Source organism: Eulemur rufifrons, chromosome 7 (genome assembly GCF_041146395.1).
Source record: "Eulemur rufifrons isolate Redbay chromosome 7, OSU_ERuf_1, whole genome shotgun sequence".
Lineage (NCBI taxonomy): Eukaryota > Metazoa > Chordata > Mammalia > Primates > Lemuridae > Eulemur > Eulemur rufifrons.
Genome location: NC_090989.1, coordinates 153,853,522 through 153,869,141, shown reverse-complemented (window position 1 = coordinate 153,869,141; position 15,620 = coordinate 153,853,522). Strand labels below are relative to the sequence as shown.

General features: G+C 48.0%; 2 protein-coding genes across 4 annotated transcripts in view; both read left to right on the top strand.

The window, feature by feature from the left end:
• SLC25A20 (solute carrier family 25 member 20) overlaps positions 1 to 8,728 on the top strand; it is a 34,473-nt gene extending 25,745 nt beyond the window's left edge. Inside the window, exons 5-9 of the mRNA XM_069473621.1 lie at positions 5,325 to 5,442; positions 6,113 to 6,185; positions 6,730 to 6,839; positions 7,324 to 7,448; positions 7,883 to 8,728. Coding sequence (XP_069329722.1) covers positions 5,325 to 5,442; positions 6,113 to 6,185; positions 6,730 to 6,839; positions 7,324 to 7,448; positions 7,883 to 7,945 — 489 coding nt within the window. The 3' untranslated portion in view covers positions 7,946 to 8,728. The remainder of the gene's footprint in view (positions 1 to 5,324; positions 5,443 to 6,112; positions 6,186 to 6,729; positions 6,840 to 7,323; positions 7,449 to 7,882) is intronic.
• Positions 8,729 to 15,076: 6,348 nt separating this feature from the next.
• The window catches only part of PRKAR2A (protein kinase cAMP-dependent type II regulatory subunit alpha), a 93,920-nt gene continuing 93,376 nt past the window's right edge, over positions 15,077 to 15,620 (top strand). For all 3 annotated transcript variants that reach the window (XM_069473620.1, XM_069473619.1, XM_069473618.1), the window contains exon 1: positions 15,077 to 15,533. In XM_069473620.1, coding sequence (XP_069329721.1) covers positions 15,290 to 15,533 — 244 coding nt within the window. In that variant the 5' untranslated portion in view covers positions 15,077 to 15,289. The remainder of the gene's footprint in view (positions 15,534 to 15,620) is intronic.

Below are 15,620 nucleotides of genomic sequence, written 5' to 3'. Positions count from 1 at the left end.
AATCTCCAACTCCTGGGCTCAAGTGATCCTCTTGCTTCAGTCTCCCGAGTACCTGGGACTACAGGCAAGTGCCATGACACCCGGCTGATTTTTTTCTATTTTTAGTAGAGATAGGGTGTCGCTCTTGCTCAGGTTGGTCTTGAACTCCTGAGCTCAGGCAATACTCCTCCCTAGGCCTCCCAGAGTGCTAGGATTACAGGCATGAGCCATGGCACTGGGCTTGGCATAAATTTTTTTAGGTTTATTCTGTTTGGTGTTCACTTGGCTTCTTGAATCTATAGGTTTACATTTTTCCAATTTGGGGAAGTTTTTAGCAATTATTTCTTCTTCTTTTTCTTCTTCTTCTCCTCTTTTTCCTCTTCCTCCTCCTCCTTTTTTTTAGGAGAAAGTCTCCTTCTGTTGCCCAGGCTAGAGTGCAGTGGTGCAATCACAGCTCACTGCAGCCTCAAACTCTTGGGCTCAAGTGATCTTCCCACTTTAGCCTCCCAAGTAGCTGAGACTACAGATGTGTGCCACCATGCTCAGGTAATTTTTTTATTTTTGGTAGAGATTGGGTATTGCTATGTTGCTCAGGCTGGTCTTGAACTCCTGGCCTCAAGTAATCCTCCTGCTTCAGCCTCCCAAAGTGCTAGGACTACACACTTGAGCCACTACTCCCAGCCAGCAATTATTACTTCAAGTACTTTTTCAAGCCTGCCCTATTTTCTCCTCTCCTTCTGAGACTCTGAGGATAGAAATGTTAGATTTTTGTTATAGTCCCACAGGTCCTTAAAGTTCTGTTCATTTCATTGCAGATTGTTTTTTCTCTGTTGTTCAGATTGACTAATTTCCATTATTCTATCTTCTAGTTCACTTATTCCCCACCCCCCATTCCTGTATTCTGCTGTTGAGTGAGCCATTTGCTGAGCTTTTTATCTTGATTGTATTTTTCACTGTTGCCATCTCCATATGGTTCTTCCTCATACCTGTATTTCTTTGCCAAGACTGTTTTTCTTTGCTGTGTCTTTCAATTTTTTTCATCTGTTTCAAGCATGTTCGTAATTTCTAATTGAAAGATTTTTATAATAGCTGCTTTTAAATCTTTGTCAGGTAATTCTAATAGCTCTGACATCTTGATGTTGGCATCTGTTGCTAGTCTTTTTTCTTTCAGTTTGAAATCTTCCTTGATTTGAGTATGAAGAGTGATTTTTCTTTCTTTCTTTTTCTTTTTCTTTTTTTTTTTTTGAGACAGAATCTTGCTCTGTTGCCTGGGCTAGAGTGCCGTGGTGTCAGGCTAGCTCACAGCAACCTCAAACTCCTGGGCTCAAACAATCCTTCTGCCTCAGCCTCCCTAGTAGCTGGAACTACAGGCATGTGCCTCCATGCCTGGCTAATTTTTTCTATGTATTTTTAGTTGTCCAGCTAATTTCTTTCTATTTTTAGTAGAGACGGTGTCTCACTCTTGCTCAGGCTGGGCTTAAACTCCTGACCTTGAGTGATCCTCCCGCCTTGGCCTCCCAGAGTGCTAGGATTACAGATGTGAAGCACCATGCCCAGCCCTAAGAGTGATTTTTCAATTGAAATCTGGATGTGTATGTATTATGTTGAAATTCTGGAACTTATTTAAATTTGTTTTAGCTGTCTTTCTCTGACACCACTCCAGCAGGGAAGGGAAGGATGCAGCCTTATTACTGCTAGGTGGTGGTAGAAGTCAAGGTTTCCACTTTGCTTCTATTGACACCTGAGGGTGGTGGCTCTCCTTTTTACTGCTGGCTGAGTGTGGCAGTTCCAGTGTCTCTACTGAAACTAGAGGGTGCTGGTTACTGGCTTTCGGGGATGAAACTCTTAGTTCCTTACTTGGCCTTCACTTACTCTACCCTGTAGCATGTTGGGTGCTTCATTACAACTTCAAAAGTGTGGAAGTCTAGGCTCTTCACTTAGTCTTTGCAGGTGGAGGTGGGAGTGGGGTCACAGTTTTCTTTTCCTGGTGTTTAGCTGGAATAGAGTGCTTTACGTCTAAAAGTTTTCCTCCTAAGGCTGTCTCTATCCTGGTCCTTTGTGTAGAGAATGCAGGCTTTTGTTGGGGCTTGATTTTGGTCTGTGCCTATTGATGTTTCTGGATTGTCAACTTTTCCAAGTCTAAGATATATGAGGCAAAACAAAACCCAAAGAACTTATCACCATGTCATTCCTCAAGTCCCAAAGTCTCTAACTCTCTTCAAACTTTGAGAGTCATCTTATGCTTGTTTTGAAAATAATGTCCTGGCCAGGCGCGGTGGCTCACGCCTGTACTCCTAGCACTCTGGGAGGCCGAGGCGGGCAGATTGTTTGAGCTCAGGAGTTCGAGCAACAGCGAGCAAGAGCGAGACCCCGTCTCTACTAAAAATAGAAAGAAATTATATGGACAGCTAAAAAATATATATATAAAAAAATTAGCCGGGCATGGTGGCGCATGCCTGTAGTCCCAGCTACTCGGGAGGCTGAGGCAGTAGGATTGCTTGAGCCCAGGAGTTTGAGGTTGCTGTGAGCTAGGCTGAAGCCATGGCACTCTAGCCTGGGCAACAGAGTGAGACTCTGCTTCCAAAAAAAAAAAAAAATAATAATGTCCTGAGGCTTTTCTAAAATTACATTTAGCAGGAGGAATAGGGAAAAGTATATCTCCTCCATTTTTTCAGAAGAAGTCTGTATGTTCATTTTGACCTAGGGAATGTTTGCGTTCAGTAGCCTTTTCCATCGTGCTTTTCCCTTACAGCTTTTTCCTTTTCATTTATGCCTGTACCCCTTTTCTGCTCCTAAATCAGACATTGACCTATCCACACTCTCTTCTTATACTATTCTTACTCTGCTGGGTGACTACTTCATACTTCTCCTCTTCTTACCTTCCCACCTTCTCAGTGGATGACTTGGCTTCCTGCTTCACTGAGAAAACTGAAAGCATCTGAAGAGGACTTTACCAGATGCCTTCTGCCATCTCCATCCTGCTGCTGCATCCATGGCTGCCCTGTTTCTTTCTTTCTTTTTTATTTGAGACAGAGTCTCACCTTGTCACCTGGGTTAGAGTACTATGGTGTCAGCCTAGCTCACAGCAACCTGAAATTCCTGGGCTCAAGCAATTCTCCTGCCTCAGCCTCCCGAGTAGCTGGGATTATAGGCACATACCACCATGCCTGGCTAATTTTTCTATTTTTAGTAGAGACAGGGTCTTGCTCTTGCTCAGGTTGGTCTCAAACTCCTGATCTCAAGCGATCCTCCCACCTCGGCCACCCAGAGTGCTAGGATTTGCCCTGTTTGTTTCTACACAGGATGGCCTATGCTTCTGCTTGATCCCAGGCACCCTTGTGCACTGGATCCCATCCCTTCTTGCCCAGCCACAAATATCACTTCAATAATTCCTTTTTTCTCTCCTTCAACATCTGTTTTTTCTCTCCACTGGATCATTCTCATCAGCATTTTTCATCTTAAAAATACAAAGTTCTCTTTACTCTGTTCCCCTCATCAGTTTCTGTGCTTCATGACTTTTCTTCCCCTTACATCAAAACCCTTTGAAAAAGTTTTTTGTTTTTTTTCTACTATCCCCAGTTCTTCTTCTCTAATTGTTAAACCCACCCTAATCTGGCTTTTGCTTCACAACTCCAAAAAAAGTGCTTTTGTCAAGGTTACCAGTGATTTTTACACTTAAGTCCAGTGGTCAGTTCTTGGTCCTCATCTTTCTTTTTAGAGACAGGGTCTCACTGTGTTGGCCAGGCTGTAGAGCAGTGGTGCAATCATAGCTCACTGCAGCCTCAAACTCCTGGGCTTGAGTGATCAGGAGTAGGCTGCCTCCCTTCTGATTTTCCTCCTACCTACTTGGCTGTTCCTTCTCTGTCTCCTTTGTTGATTCATCATCTTCTGTATCATTTAATATTCATGTATGCAAGGCTCAGTCCTGTTACACTCATTTCCTTAATGATTTTGTCTTGTCTCATGACGTTTAGACACCAGTTATATGCTGATGACTCTCAAATTTATATCTCCAACTCAGACTTTTCCTGAACTCCAAACTAGTGTATTGGACTTTTTTTTGTTTTAGGGACAGGGTCTCACTCTGTTGCCCAGGCTGGGAGTACAGTGGCACAGTCATAGCTCACTGTGACCTCAAACTCTTGGGCTCAAGTGATTTTCTCACCTTAGCCTCTCAAAGTGCTGGAATTACAGGTATGAGCCATTGCACTCAGCCGTGGGAAAGTTTTTGATAACAAATTCAGCTTCTTTAATAGATACAGAGTAATTAATGTTTATATTTTCTGTTTCATCTTTTGACCATTTTGATAAGTTGTATTTTTTTTTTTTTTTTTAAGAAATAGGATCTTGGTCAGGCAGGGTGGCTCACACCTGTAATCCTAGCACTCTGGGAGGCCGAGGCAGAAGGATCGTTTGAGCTCAGGTGTTCAAGACCAGCCTGAGCAAGAGCGAGACCCTGTCTCTACTAAAAATAGAAAGAAATTAGCTGGACAACTAAAAATATATAGAAAAAATTAGTCGGGCATGGTGGCGCATGCCTGTAGTCCCAGCTATACAGGAGGCTGAGGCAGAAGGATTGCTTGAGCCCAGGAGTTTGAGGTTGCTGTGAGCTAGGCTTATGCCGTGGCACTCTAGCCTGGGCAACAGAGCGAGACTTTGTCTCAAAAAAGACATAGGGTCTTGCTTTGTCACCTGGGCTGGAGCACAGTGGCACTATCATAGTTCAGTGCAACCTCCAACTCCTGGGCTCAAGCGATCCTCCTGCCTCAGCCTTCCTAGTAGCTGGGACTACAGGTGCATGCCACCACACCCAGCTAATTTATCTATTTTTGTAGAGACAGGGTCTCACTATGTTGCTCAGGCTGGTCTTGAACTTCTGGCCTCAAGCGATCCTCCCATCTCGGCCTCCCAAAGTGCTAAGATTACAGGCATGAGCCACTGCTCCCAGCCTTTTCACCTCTTAACCAAACCTCATCACCAGCTAGACTTGGAATGCAGATGGTGCTCAATGGATATTTGTTGAAGGAATAAATATTAATATTTGTCTCTTTTTTTGTTAGACCTTCCAAATAGCTTTATTGTATTTGGGAGATGTCCTCAACTTATTTTTCAGCTTTTCTGTTGATTTTATTTTTAATCAGTGTGTCCATATTTTGTGATAATTTTACCTAGCCTTTTTCATAGTGCCTTCTGCAATAGCGCATGTTCCAAATAATTATTGATTTGACAGTGAAATCTTTCATTGCTCTAACACATAATGACCACTTTGGAGCATCCATAACCTGCTGGATCTGTTGACTTTTATATTGCTGTTCTGATCTGATGACCTCCCTCCTCCCTCCCAGATTCAGGCTTCTTCAGGCGAAACTAAGTACACTGGTACCTTGGACTGTGCAAAGAAGCTGTACCAAGAGTCTGGGATCCGAGGCATCTACAAAGGGACTCTGCTCACCCTCATGCGAGGTAACCTTTGAGGCCCTCCACCTGAGGTCATCTGGGGATGGTCTTGCCTGTATTACCAGATTAGCCTTGGCACCATATGTGTCACAGCTCTGGCAATACTGGAAGTGAGTGTCTGGTTTTAGGCAGTCTCACCCTGGCCAGCATGGCCACAGATGATGATTAGGGGTCCTTCTGTCCTTCCTGAGTGTCTGTGGAGGTGGAATTCACGACAATGGTAGTTGGAGAGGAGTGGCAAGTAGATAGAAATCATGGCTGAAGGGATGAGTATGAAGAAAGAGTGACTTAGGGACCATGGGGCTCTTGCTGCTTTTGAGAGGCATGTCTTGCTGGAGTGACAGTAGGAGAGGTAGAGACATTCTCATTCTTGTCCTGAGATGGCAGCTTGGAGAAAGCCCAGATGCACTGTCTGTGGTTGTAACTGTTTGGTGGTGACCACTCAGAGGGGACTTTAAGGATGAAATGATGTCATGTGTGTGGCACTCACTCACACCAGTGCTTGGTCCAGAGCAGTATCTCATAGGTACAAAATGAATATTGCAAATAGGATGTGGCTGCAGAGGAATTTTTCAGGAAACATTGAAGGGTCCAGTGCCAAACTTGGCTCTTCTAAGTTCAAGAAACCTGTGGGGATTTTATATACTTATGTCACCTCCATTCTTGCCACTAACAGATGTTCCAGCCAGTGGGATGTATTTCATGACATACGAATGGCTGAAAAATATCTTTACTCCAGAGGGAAAGAGGTGAGGAGAAAAGAAGAACTTAGAAGCCACTTTGCCCAGTCATGGGTGGGTTGCCCTCTCCTGTGGGTGGGTCTGAAAGCAGAATTGGGACTTGTTCCTAGCTCCATGTCTACTTTCCTCTTGTGGCTGCTGAGGTCAGTTAACTCCTCTTACTCTGTGCTTCACCCAGTGGAGCAAGTATTTGAAACAGGTGCATGAAACCTCCTCCAAGGAGTGGCAGCTGCACTATCACGGGAGCCCTGGCCTTACACTTCTTCCCTCCAGCCCTGCAGTCCCTGGTACTGGTCCATGGCCTGTTAGGAAACAGGCCGTGCATCACTACCTGAGCTTGCCCCCGACCACTGCCCCTCAGGATCTCCCCTCATCCCCCATCTGTGGAAAAATTGTCTTCCATGAATCTGGTCCCTGGTGCCAAAAAGGTTGAGGACTGCTGCTCTAGCCAGTTTCTCCCTCTCTGTAACTTCCCTGTCTGCCACAGGAAGGATGGTCTGAACAACAGTCTCACAGCCTTTATCTGACTGGGGCTGTGGTTGGTGTTATGCAGGGTGAGTGAGCTAAGTGCACCTCGGATCCTGGTAGCTGGGGGAATTGCAGGGATCTTCAACTGGGCTGTGGCAATTCCCCCAGATGTTCTCAAGTCCCGCTTCCAGACTGGTGAGTAGAGGATAGTGGGGTGGATAGTGACAGAGTGGGGTCCTAGCACTGGCTACCCCTGGGGTACAGAGCTCTTAAGGCGCTAGGGACACTGACTCCCCATGGCATCACCCAGCATCTGTCAGACCAGCATTCTCCTTCATAGTCTTTTGTGTTCTAGGAACCTTAGATTCATTTTCATGTCATCCTAAATACAAAGTAAATGAGATAAGAAGTCAAATCCACTCTCCCTCCCCCACGTGAATAGAAGGGCTGTTTCATTCTTTTCCCTCTTTTCCATTCTCTTGGCACCAGTAATTCAGCATTTGTGCATTTGTCCTAAGGTGAACTATGTTGTCTATATACTGGCCCCAGATGACCTGCAAGGTGTCCTCTCCCTGGTGCTGGCCCTGATCCTGGAGGAAGACTACTACTCCCCACGTGTGTTGTCATGGTCAGGTCAGGAAGCTTCCTGAAGCCTTAAACATTGAATTTTGCCCCACAGCACCTCCTGGGAAATATCCTAATGGTTTCAGAGATGTGCTAAGGGAGCTCATCCGGGATGAAGGAATCACGTCCTTGTACAAAGGATTCAATGCAGTGATGATCCGAGCCTTCCCAGCCAACGCAGTGAGTAGCTTGCAGGGACTGTGCTTTCTCTTCAGGGCTCAGAGTAGGGTACAGGTGGGCTGACTTTTGCTTGCTCTTGGAATTGGATTGGAGACTCAGTTTTCCCAAAACCCTACCCTCAGCCAAGGCCTCCTTATTTTCCCCCTTTTCTGAAGCTGTCTAGGAGGATTTCCCTTTGGGGATCTCTGAGGCGAGGGGCTTTGATTTCTTGACCTGGCCATCAGAACAGGGAAGTGTGGGATATGCATTTTCTTCTGTTAGGAATGAGAGAGCACATCTTGCATCCTTGACCTTGGGTGGGATTGGGGTTAGGGAGGGGTTTTGGTCCTGGCAGGACCAGCTAAACATGGTGTTGGGACAGGGGTGGGATGGGGTGGGATATATGAACAGTCACATTCCTGCTGACTTTTCTCTTTATCCCAACCCTTTCTCAGGCCTGTTTCCTTGGCTTTGAAGTTGCCATGAAGTTCCTTAATTGGGCCACCCCAAACTTGTGAGGCTGAAGGCTGCTCAAGGCTTCTGGATACTGGAAGCTGTCGCTGAGAAAGAGTAGTAGGCAGGACTCAGGAGTCCTGAAGGGTGAGGGGAGGGAGATGGTGGGATCAGAGCTCTGTGCATTGACTTGGTGAGACCATTGCCTTAATGACATCCTCTACCTGTGTAACTTGGTGTGCCATTTTGAAACTAGAATTCACTCTTGTCAATCTAAAGGATCTCTAGAATATTTGGAGATGGAACAAGTAGCTTCTAGACCACATAGTATCTGTGGCCAGAATGCTGTCTACTGGTTGACTGCTAGCCTTACTGCACCCAAAATATTCCTGGCTAAAGAGGTAATCTCAGCTTCTCACTGGATATAATATGCATGTTTTCAACTAGCTGACCAGGAGCTGGGGCCACCTTTAATCCCTAGCCAGGAACACTCACCTGATTTCTAGGGTACCATCTAATCCTGGGCTATATAGGGGGATGTGGACTTGAGGCCCACATCTGCCTGTCCAAGTGGGCTGGGCATATATCCCTAGAACAGATAGCCTGTTAACTGTTAGATTTTTATTTTATTTTATTTTTTTACACATGCAAATAATCAAAATTAAAATTATAGTAGCCCAATTTCCCAGGAGTAGGTGGAAAACTTTCCCTCCTACACAGTGAAGATAGTTCCAGCCTGCTGGGATAAGTGAGAAAGCTCAGGGTATAGGAAGGCTCTTTTTGCACACTCTTTTCTCATGAGAGCACCCTATTTTAACAGGAAACAATAAATGTTGTTTCTAATTTTTGCATTGTGTGATTTATTTTTTCTTTTGATTCTGGGACATTTCAGTAGGCAGCCATTGGTCTTGGTGGAGGCTGTCAGGGATCCAGTATCCTTCCCTGAGAGCCTTAGGCAGGGGTTCCAGCAGGAGGAGGAGGAAGTTTTGGCTGGCTCAGCCTTTTCTGACTGCCCTAGCCCTAGCTCTTCTAAACAGGGTGGGTGGGGTGGTATGGCATGATTGGTGACTGTTCACACAGCCCTCAGTGCAAGCCTGGCATACAGGCCCCCACAAGACCCAGCCTGTAATCCATCTTCTGTTCATTCTCCCTACCCTGAGCCACATGAGTGTCTGAACTAACAGATGGGGAATCAATTGTTCTAAAAGGGCAAAAGCAATCTTGGGTTTTCATGTGGACTTTACAGTTACTGTGTGATCTGATGTCACCAGCCCAGTTTTACTAATCAGGCAGATGATGATATCCAAGTATGGCCAGAAAAGGTAAAGGAGTTGGAGTAGAGAGTCACAGCTAGACCCCCCTTGTTTGGTGGAGGGGAAAGCTTGCTGAAGCTATTGGAGCTGGGCTTTTCTGGCATTGTCTCATCTGGTGGTCAAAGTGACTGTTCTGCTGGCACTCCCTGCCTCATTGCAGCTACGTAGAGACCCTTGGACTTTAGCTTTAGAACAGTCATTCTGGGAAGGGTGAGAGGGGCTGGGACCCACCTCCATCTGGGTGTTGGGGTGTGGCCAACCTGGCAGGAAGCTGAAGATTTGTGAGTTTAAGGGAGGAAGCTTTATTCCTGGGAAGATATTTTTAGATGACCAGATAGGAATTATAGCCAAGTAGGAAATAATATTTTTTAAAGATGAAAATTGTATGTCCTCTGCCTGGGAAGATTAATTCAGTGTTAAGCCTGCCCCCTCTCATGCTGGACGATGTCTTTGTTTAATCTCACTGATTTGGAGATGGCCATGTGTGTGTCTCCTGAGGCCCTTCCTGATATCATCCAGTCCTTGAGATTTTAGCCTTTGCCTGGAAGCCCCTGTAAGTGTATTTGCCTTCCAGCCAAATGCCAGCCATTCTCATGGCATAGGATCACTTTTACAGTCTGTGCTTCTGGATAATTTGCCCTTTGAAACATCTTCCATATTAAAATGGGTGTTTTGGTTCTTTGATGTTAGTGATGGTAGATTCTGGTACTCCCTTGGGTGTTCAATAGATACTAAGTTAAATAGGGAAGCCCCTGGAAGCATATTTGTGAAGGGAGCAGAGCAGATGGTGAGTAACTCCCTCCTGGCTGGTGCTTCCTTTTTATGATGCACTTTGAAATGCCACCTGCTCCTGATATATCTCTTCTCTTCCTGACAGGGGTAAGGGTTGGGGTGAAAATTGGGGCCCTCCCTAGCAATTTTTCTGTTACAGACAGTCTTAAGTGGAAGCCAAGGAGTGATTATTAAAACAACCAACTAGTGATAACAGCCTCACCCAGGCACCAAGAAGGCTGTAACTAGGCCAAGGGTCAGGGACAGAATGCTGGTTGTTGCAATAGTGACCTGAAGCACTGCTGCACCATTTCTGCTATAAAGTCATACCGTCTCTCCCCCATAGTTCTTTCCCTACAGTTTTTTTTTTTTTTTTTTTGAGACATGGTCTGGCTCTGTTGCCGGAGCTGGAGTGCAGTGGCATCATCATAGCTCACAGCAACCTCAAACTCCTGAGGTCAAGTGATCCTCCTGCCTCAGCCTCCTGAGTAGCTGGATTACAGGCCAGCACAACCATACCTGGCTAATTTTTCCATTTTTGTAGAGACAAGGTCTCCCTTCTACAGTCTTTTGAGGCTGGAATTCTCTATAGCTTTTCTAACCTCCTCATAGGTTCATTCTCTCATTTCTTTATCCCCTTGTAACTCAATGTTTAGTGGGTAGGGATTTTTACCCCCACTTTTAGATGTCGAAGCCAAGGTACATACAGGTTATACTGGTGTTCAAAGGTCATTGGCAAGTTGATAATAGAGTGGGGACTGTTGTCTGGGTATCCTGAAGAAAGACTTGTGACGCTATCAGAGGCTGTCCTGGGGCTGCTTGACCCAGGCTTCAGGAGGCCTGTCTGTACCACAGGGGTGGCACACAGTCCTGAGAGGCACTGGGAAGGCCCCAGAGCCAGGTGCTCCCTGAGGGCTCCCTCTGCTTTCTCTGCCATGGTAAGCATGCAAGTCTGTGACCTTCCAGCCAGGTTCCCTATGCTTCCCAGCTTCCATCCTTGCCCTGAGGTGTCTTAGAGGCAGACCATGGGTCTACCGCAGAGACTGACACTTTCTCAGGACTTAGTGTACCAGGGAAGGGGTGGCTAATAGATATAGAAACAGGTATGCTGGGAATTGATTGTTCCCTGGAGCATGGATACTTATTAAAATAGATCAGATTTCCTGGACCAAAGGCAGTGGCCTCATGGGGGAGGCACTATGGAGGCTGAAGGACAGCTTGGGTGAGGGCACAGGAAACAGCCAATTTCCCCAGTCCCTCCTGCAAACTAGAGTTTCATGAACACTTCTAAGGCAAAATACAAACTGGTGCTGGTAGGTACTAAGGGAGCTGGAAGGACTAGATTAGCAAGGGGCTGGCATGCAGTAGTCAGGTGACCAGCAAGTTCCAGCAGATAGGTGGGAGACCAGAGTGGCTTAGAGAAATGGTCCCTTGGTTAGGTAAGAGGGAAGTGTTCCTGCTGGGGCTGAATTCCCCTGGTAGGCAGTGGGCATAAGTTATGTAAGCTGAGGGGGTAGCGGGGCAGGGGGGGCTCTGGGCCAAGAATAGGCCTTCAGAGGAGTTCTGGGAGTTTGGACTTCTCCCTTCTTTCTGAAGAAAGAGAGAATAAGAGAGAGAGAGAGATGGGGAAAACTTTATTTTTTTATGAAGGAGGAGTTGGGAGAGGGGTTCAATTTCCTTTTTTTTTTGAGACAGAGTCTCATTCTGTCATCCTGGGTAGAGTGCAGTGGCATCATCATAGCTCACTGCAGCCTCAAACTCCTGGGCTCAAGTGATCCTCCTGTCTCAGCTTCCTGAGTAGCTGGGACTACAAGAGTGCGCCATGATGCCCAGCTAATTTTTCTATTTTTGTAGAGACAGGTCTCAGTCTTGCTCAGGTTGGTCTTGAACTCCTGAGCTCAAACAATCCTCCTGCCTTGGCCTCCCAGAGTGCTATAGGAATGAGCCACTGTGCCCAGCCAGAAAAAAACCTTTAAATAATGCCATCACAAGTACATGAAATCCATTGCTTCACTGGAAACAGCAGTTGGTACCCTATCCATGTTCATTTTCACCAAGACCCACTGCTGTTGGGCTAAACAATGTGCATTCTATCTGTGCTACTCTGCATCTGTAGCTGTAAACATCTCTGAGAATTGGCCCCATTGTGTCCATGTATGTGCCTGTGGCTGGTGGTGTGGCAGTATGTGCAAGATGTAAACTGCCTACTGGGTTATATGTAAGACTAGGTTGGAGTATAGCACCCTTAGGGCTCTGAGGCCTCCTCCTGTGTAATTCTCTTGCTTCTGAGGGTCTCTGCTCTTGGCCTTTTCCACCCACTGTCACTTGCTTTTGGCAGTTGTTTCACAGTTACTGGCTGCCTGTGGGTTTGGTTGCCATGGTAACTCCAGTGGTGCAGCTGGACAGGCTTGAAGGCAGGCAGGATGACTACAGGACAAGGGTGACAGACATGGGGCTCAGGGCTCTACTGTTCTCTCCTGTTACAGGGCCCTATTCTTTGGCCAGCTCAAGTGGATATTCATGAAGGCCCTTGGGGCTTCACTTACTACTGAAGGGTTGTACAGAAGGGGCAGAGATGGATCCCTGCTCTGGGGACCAAATGCTGGGGGAGAGAGTGGTTGGATCTGGAGGCTGGTTGTCCATCCTTACTCTGAGGCTAGTTTATAGAGACAGGTGAAGAGCAGCTACAGGGCTCCCACTTTCTGTGGCTCTCACTCCAAGGTTGCCTTTTTTTTTTGAAACAGAGTTTTACTCTGTCGTCCTGGGTAGAGTGCAGTGGTGTTATCATAGCTCACTGCAACCTCAAACTCCTGGGCTCAAGCGATCCTCTTGCCTCAGCCTCCTGAGTAGCTGGGACTACAGGTGTACACCACCACACCTGGCTAATTTTTCTATTTTTAGTGGAGATGGGGTCTTGCTCTTGCTTAGATTGGTCTCGAACTCCTGAGCTCAAGCAATCCTCCCACCTCGGCCTCCCAAAGTGCTAGGATTACAGGTGTGAGCCATTGCGCCTGGCCATAGGTTGCCTTTTGAATGCTCTTTGCTGGATGGATGGATGGCAAGAGCTATGGGGCATCTGAGAACAAGTCAGGTAGACTGACCTACTTCTGACCAGTGGGGGTTTCTTGGAGCAAATGGGAGAACCCACCCATACTCAGCTCTGTTGTCAGCTCTGGAATAGCCTTTCTCTCCTCGATTTTGTAATTGAGTTAGGAGTCTTAACTATACAAGGACCTGTCCTCCTTTAAAATATATAAAACCTGACAATGTGGGCAAACTAGGGAATGGAGTTGTGAATTTGCCTTTCCAAAGGGTTGCCTATAGGATTGCTTCAAGAGGAGCAGATCCCCAGGTTTGGTGGTGTAGTGGGAGTCATACTCAGGTTTCCTGGGTATCTCTGTCAAAGACTGACCCCTGGAAAACTTGGGTCAGTCTGCCAAAGAGCAGAAAAGAGGTGAGGGACCCTGCCTTCTCCAGCTTCAGACTGCTTGTCCGTAGTGAGATATTTATATTCTGAGATTAGAAACACAGCTTTGAAGCAAAGGATCCCAGTTCTGAGACTATGAGGTCAGGAGAGCAGTTTCATTGGCTCTGCTTGCTGTGCTGAAATTTATCATTTATTTGATTGGTAAACCTTCTCCAAGAGTGTGCTATAACTCAGCAGGGATCAAGTTTGACACAGCCCCTCCCCCCACACAATTGACAGCTCGACTCTTCTCAGGGGTGAAGGAACTTGTCCAGGGAGACACTGCTATTTGTAATGACAGGCCTGGCAAGTCTAGAGCCTGAGCTGGCCTCTGCACCAGTGGGGATGAGATGCTCCTGTGACACAAGCAGCTTAGTTCTCAGCAGCACTGAACTCCTGGGTATGTGCCAAGCCTGTATAGGAGGTGCTAGTGAGGATTTTAATTAATACTGGGTAATTACCAGGTGGTGCTTAACCATCCCAAATGCCCTTCAGGTTCTCAAGCCTACAGCTAGTCACTTCCTGGCTTGGCCTGGCAAGGAAAAGCAGGACTCTGTCCGTGCCTACTGGTCAGCACCTAGGCTGTGGCATGTACATCCCAGGAAGGTCTTCTTTTTCTATTCTTTTCCAATCTGGTGGAAGGGGGCAAGCAAGCTGGTAAATAGCCTGGCCTCTGCAGTTCACCTATGCCTCTTCCCCAGGGGCAAAAGATAACAGTGCCTTGTGGTCTGCTCAACTTCATCAAGCAGTGCTCACCCAGGGTCCAGGGCCCAGGGCCCAGGGCCCAGGGTGGTGTGGGGAAAGAAGGAGTGTGCAGACCTAGACCTGGGGACCCTGGTAAGAATGCTCAAGAGGAAGAATAGGCACAGAGGTCTTTCCTGCTCTAGGCCTTATTCCCTATTCTCACTGTACACGTTAGGTTGAGTGAGTTCTTCTAAACTTATTTCTCTGTCTGTGACTCTCAAATTACTATCTCACTGAAACTCCTACTTACTTCCCACAAAGCCTTCCCCATTTCACATCTCAGAGACCTCCCGCCAGACTCCTGAGGGTCCTGTGGTCATTCCACCTGGCGGCCAGGCTGGTCCTGACTTGACCAGGCCTTTATTTTTGTTGCGCTTTGTGCTCAGATGGCATTCCTCCAGATCTTCCTCTGGTCGGGTCCTCCTCAAACCTCAAGGCCAGCTTGAATGTCACCCCCTAAAGTGGGCCCTCATGCCCTTCACCACAGCCGGAACCACACTGAGATGGTCGTGTGTTTCCGCATCTCAGGGCTGTGTCCCTGGTGCTCAGTAAGTGCTGGCAAACAAGAAGCTCTTAGCGAGTATTGAAAGAATAAATGAAAGGCCTTCATGGTCAGCCGAGAGGCACTAATGAGCCTGCCTCGCGGGAATACCATTCATTACTTGATTCCTGAGTTCCCCGACAGGAGCTGCGGCGGGAGCCCTCGGGCACCTGGGCACCTGGACAGCTGCTGGCCACAAAAGCGGGCTGCTCAGCGGCGCACGCGCACAGGGGGCCGGCGCTCGGTGGGGGCGCGTACGCCCGCGGCCGCGTGCGTCACAACCCCGGCGCCTGCCCCGCCCGTCCAGCTCGCCTGCCCGTCGGTCTCCGCGGCTGTGGCGGTGGCCCAGTGACAGCGGCGGCAGCGTCAGGCCCGCCGTAGTAGCTTAGGGTTGCGCGGCCTGGAACGCAGACCCGGCCAAAGAGCAGTGCGACGCGAGGAAGGCCGGACCAGGGCCGCGCGTGAGGAGACCTCGCGCCCGCCGAGCGAGAGGCCGGTGAAAGGAGCGCGGAGGTTGTGGCCGCCGGGGGCCTGGACCCACCTGTCCCCGCCTGTCCCCGCGGCCGCCGCCGGCATGAGCCACATCCAGATCCCGCCGGGGCTCACGGAGCTGCTGCAGGGCTACACGGTGGAGGTGCTGCGGCAGCAGCCGCCTGACCTTGTCGACTTCGCGGTAGACTACTTCACCCGTCTGCGCGAGGCCCGCGCCCAAGCTTCAGTCCTGCCCGCCGCCTCTTTGGGCTACCACACGCAAGAGCACGGCCGGGACCATGTCGCCGACCAGGACAGCGACTCGGAGGAGGACGCGGACTTGGAAAGTAGGCGGCGGGCAGGGCCGAGGGTCGCAATGGGGGACCCTGGGAGTGGTGCAGGTGTCTCTAGAGGTCCAGAGAAGGGTTCTGGGG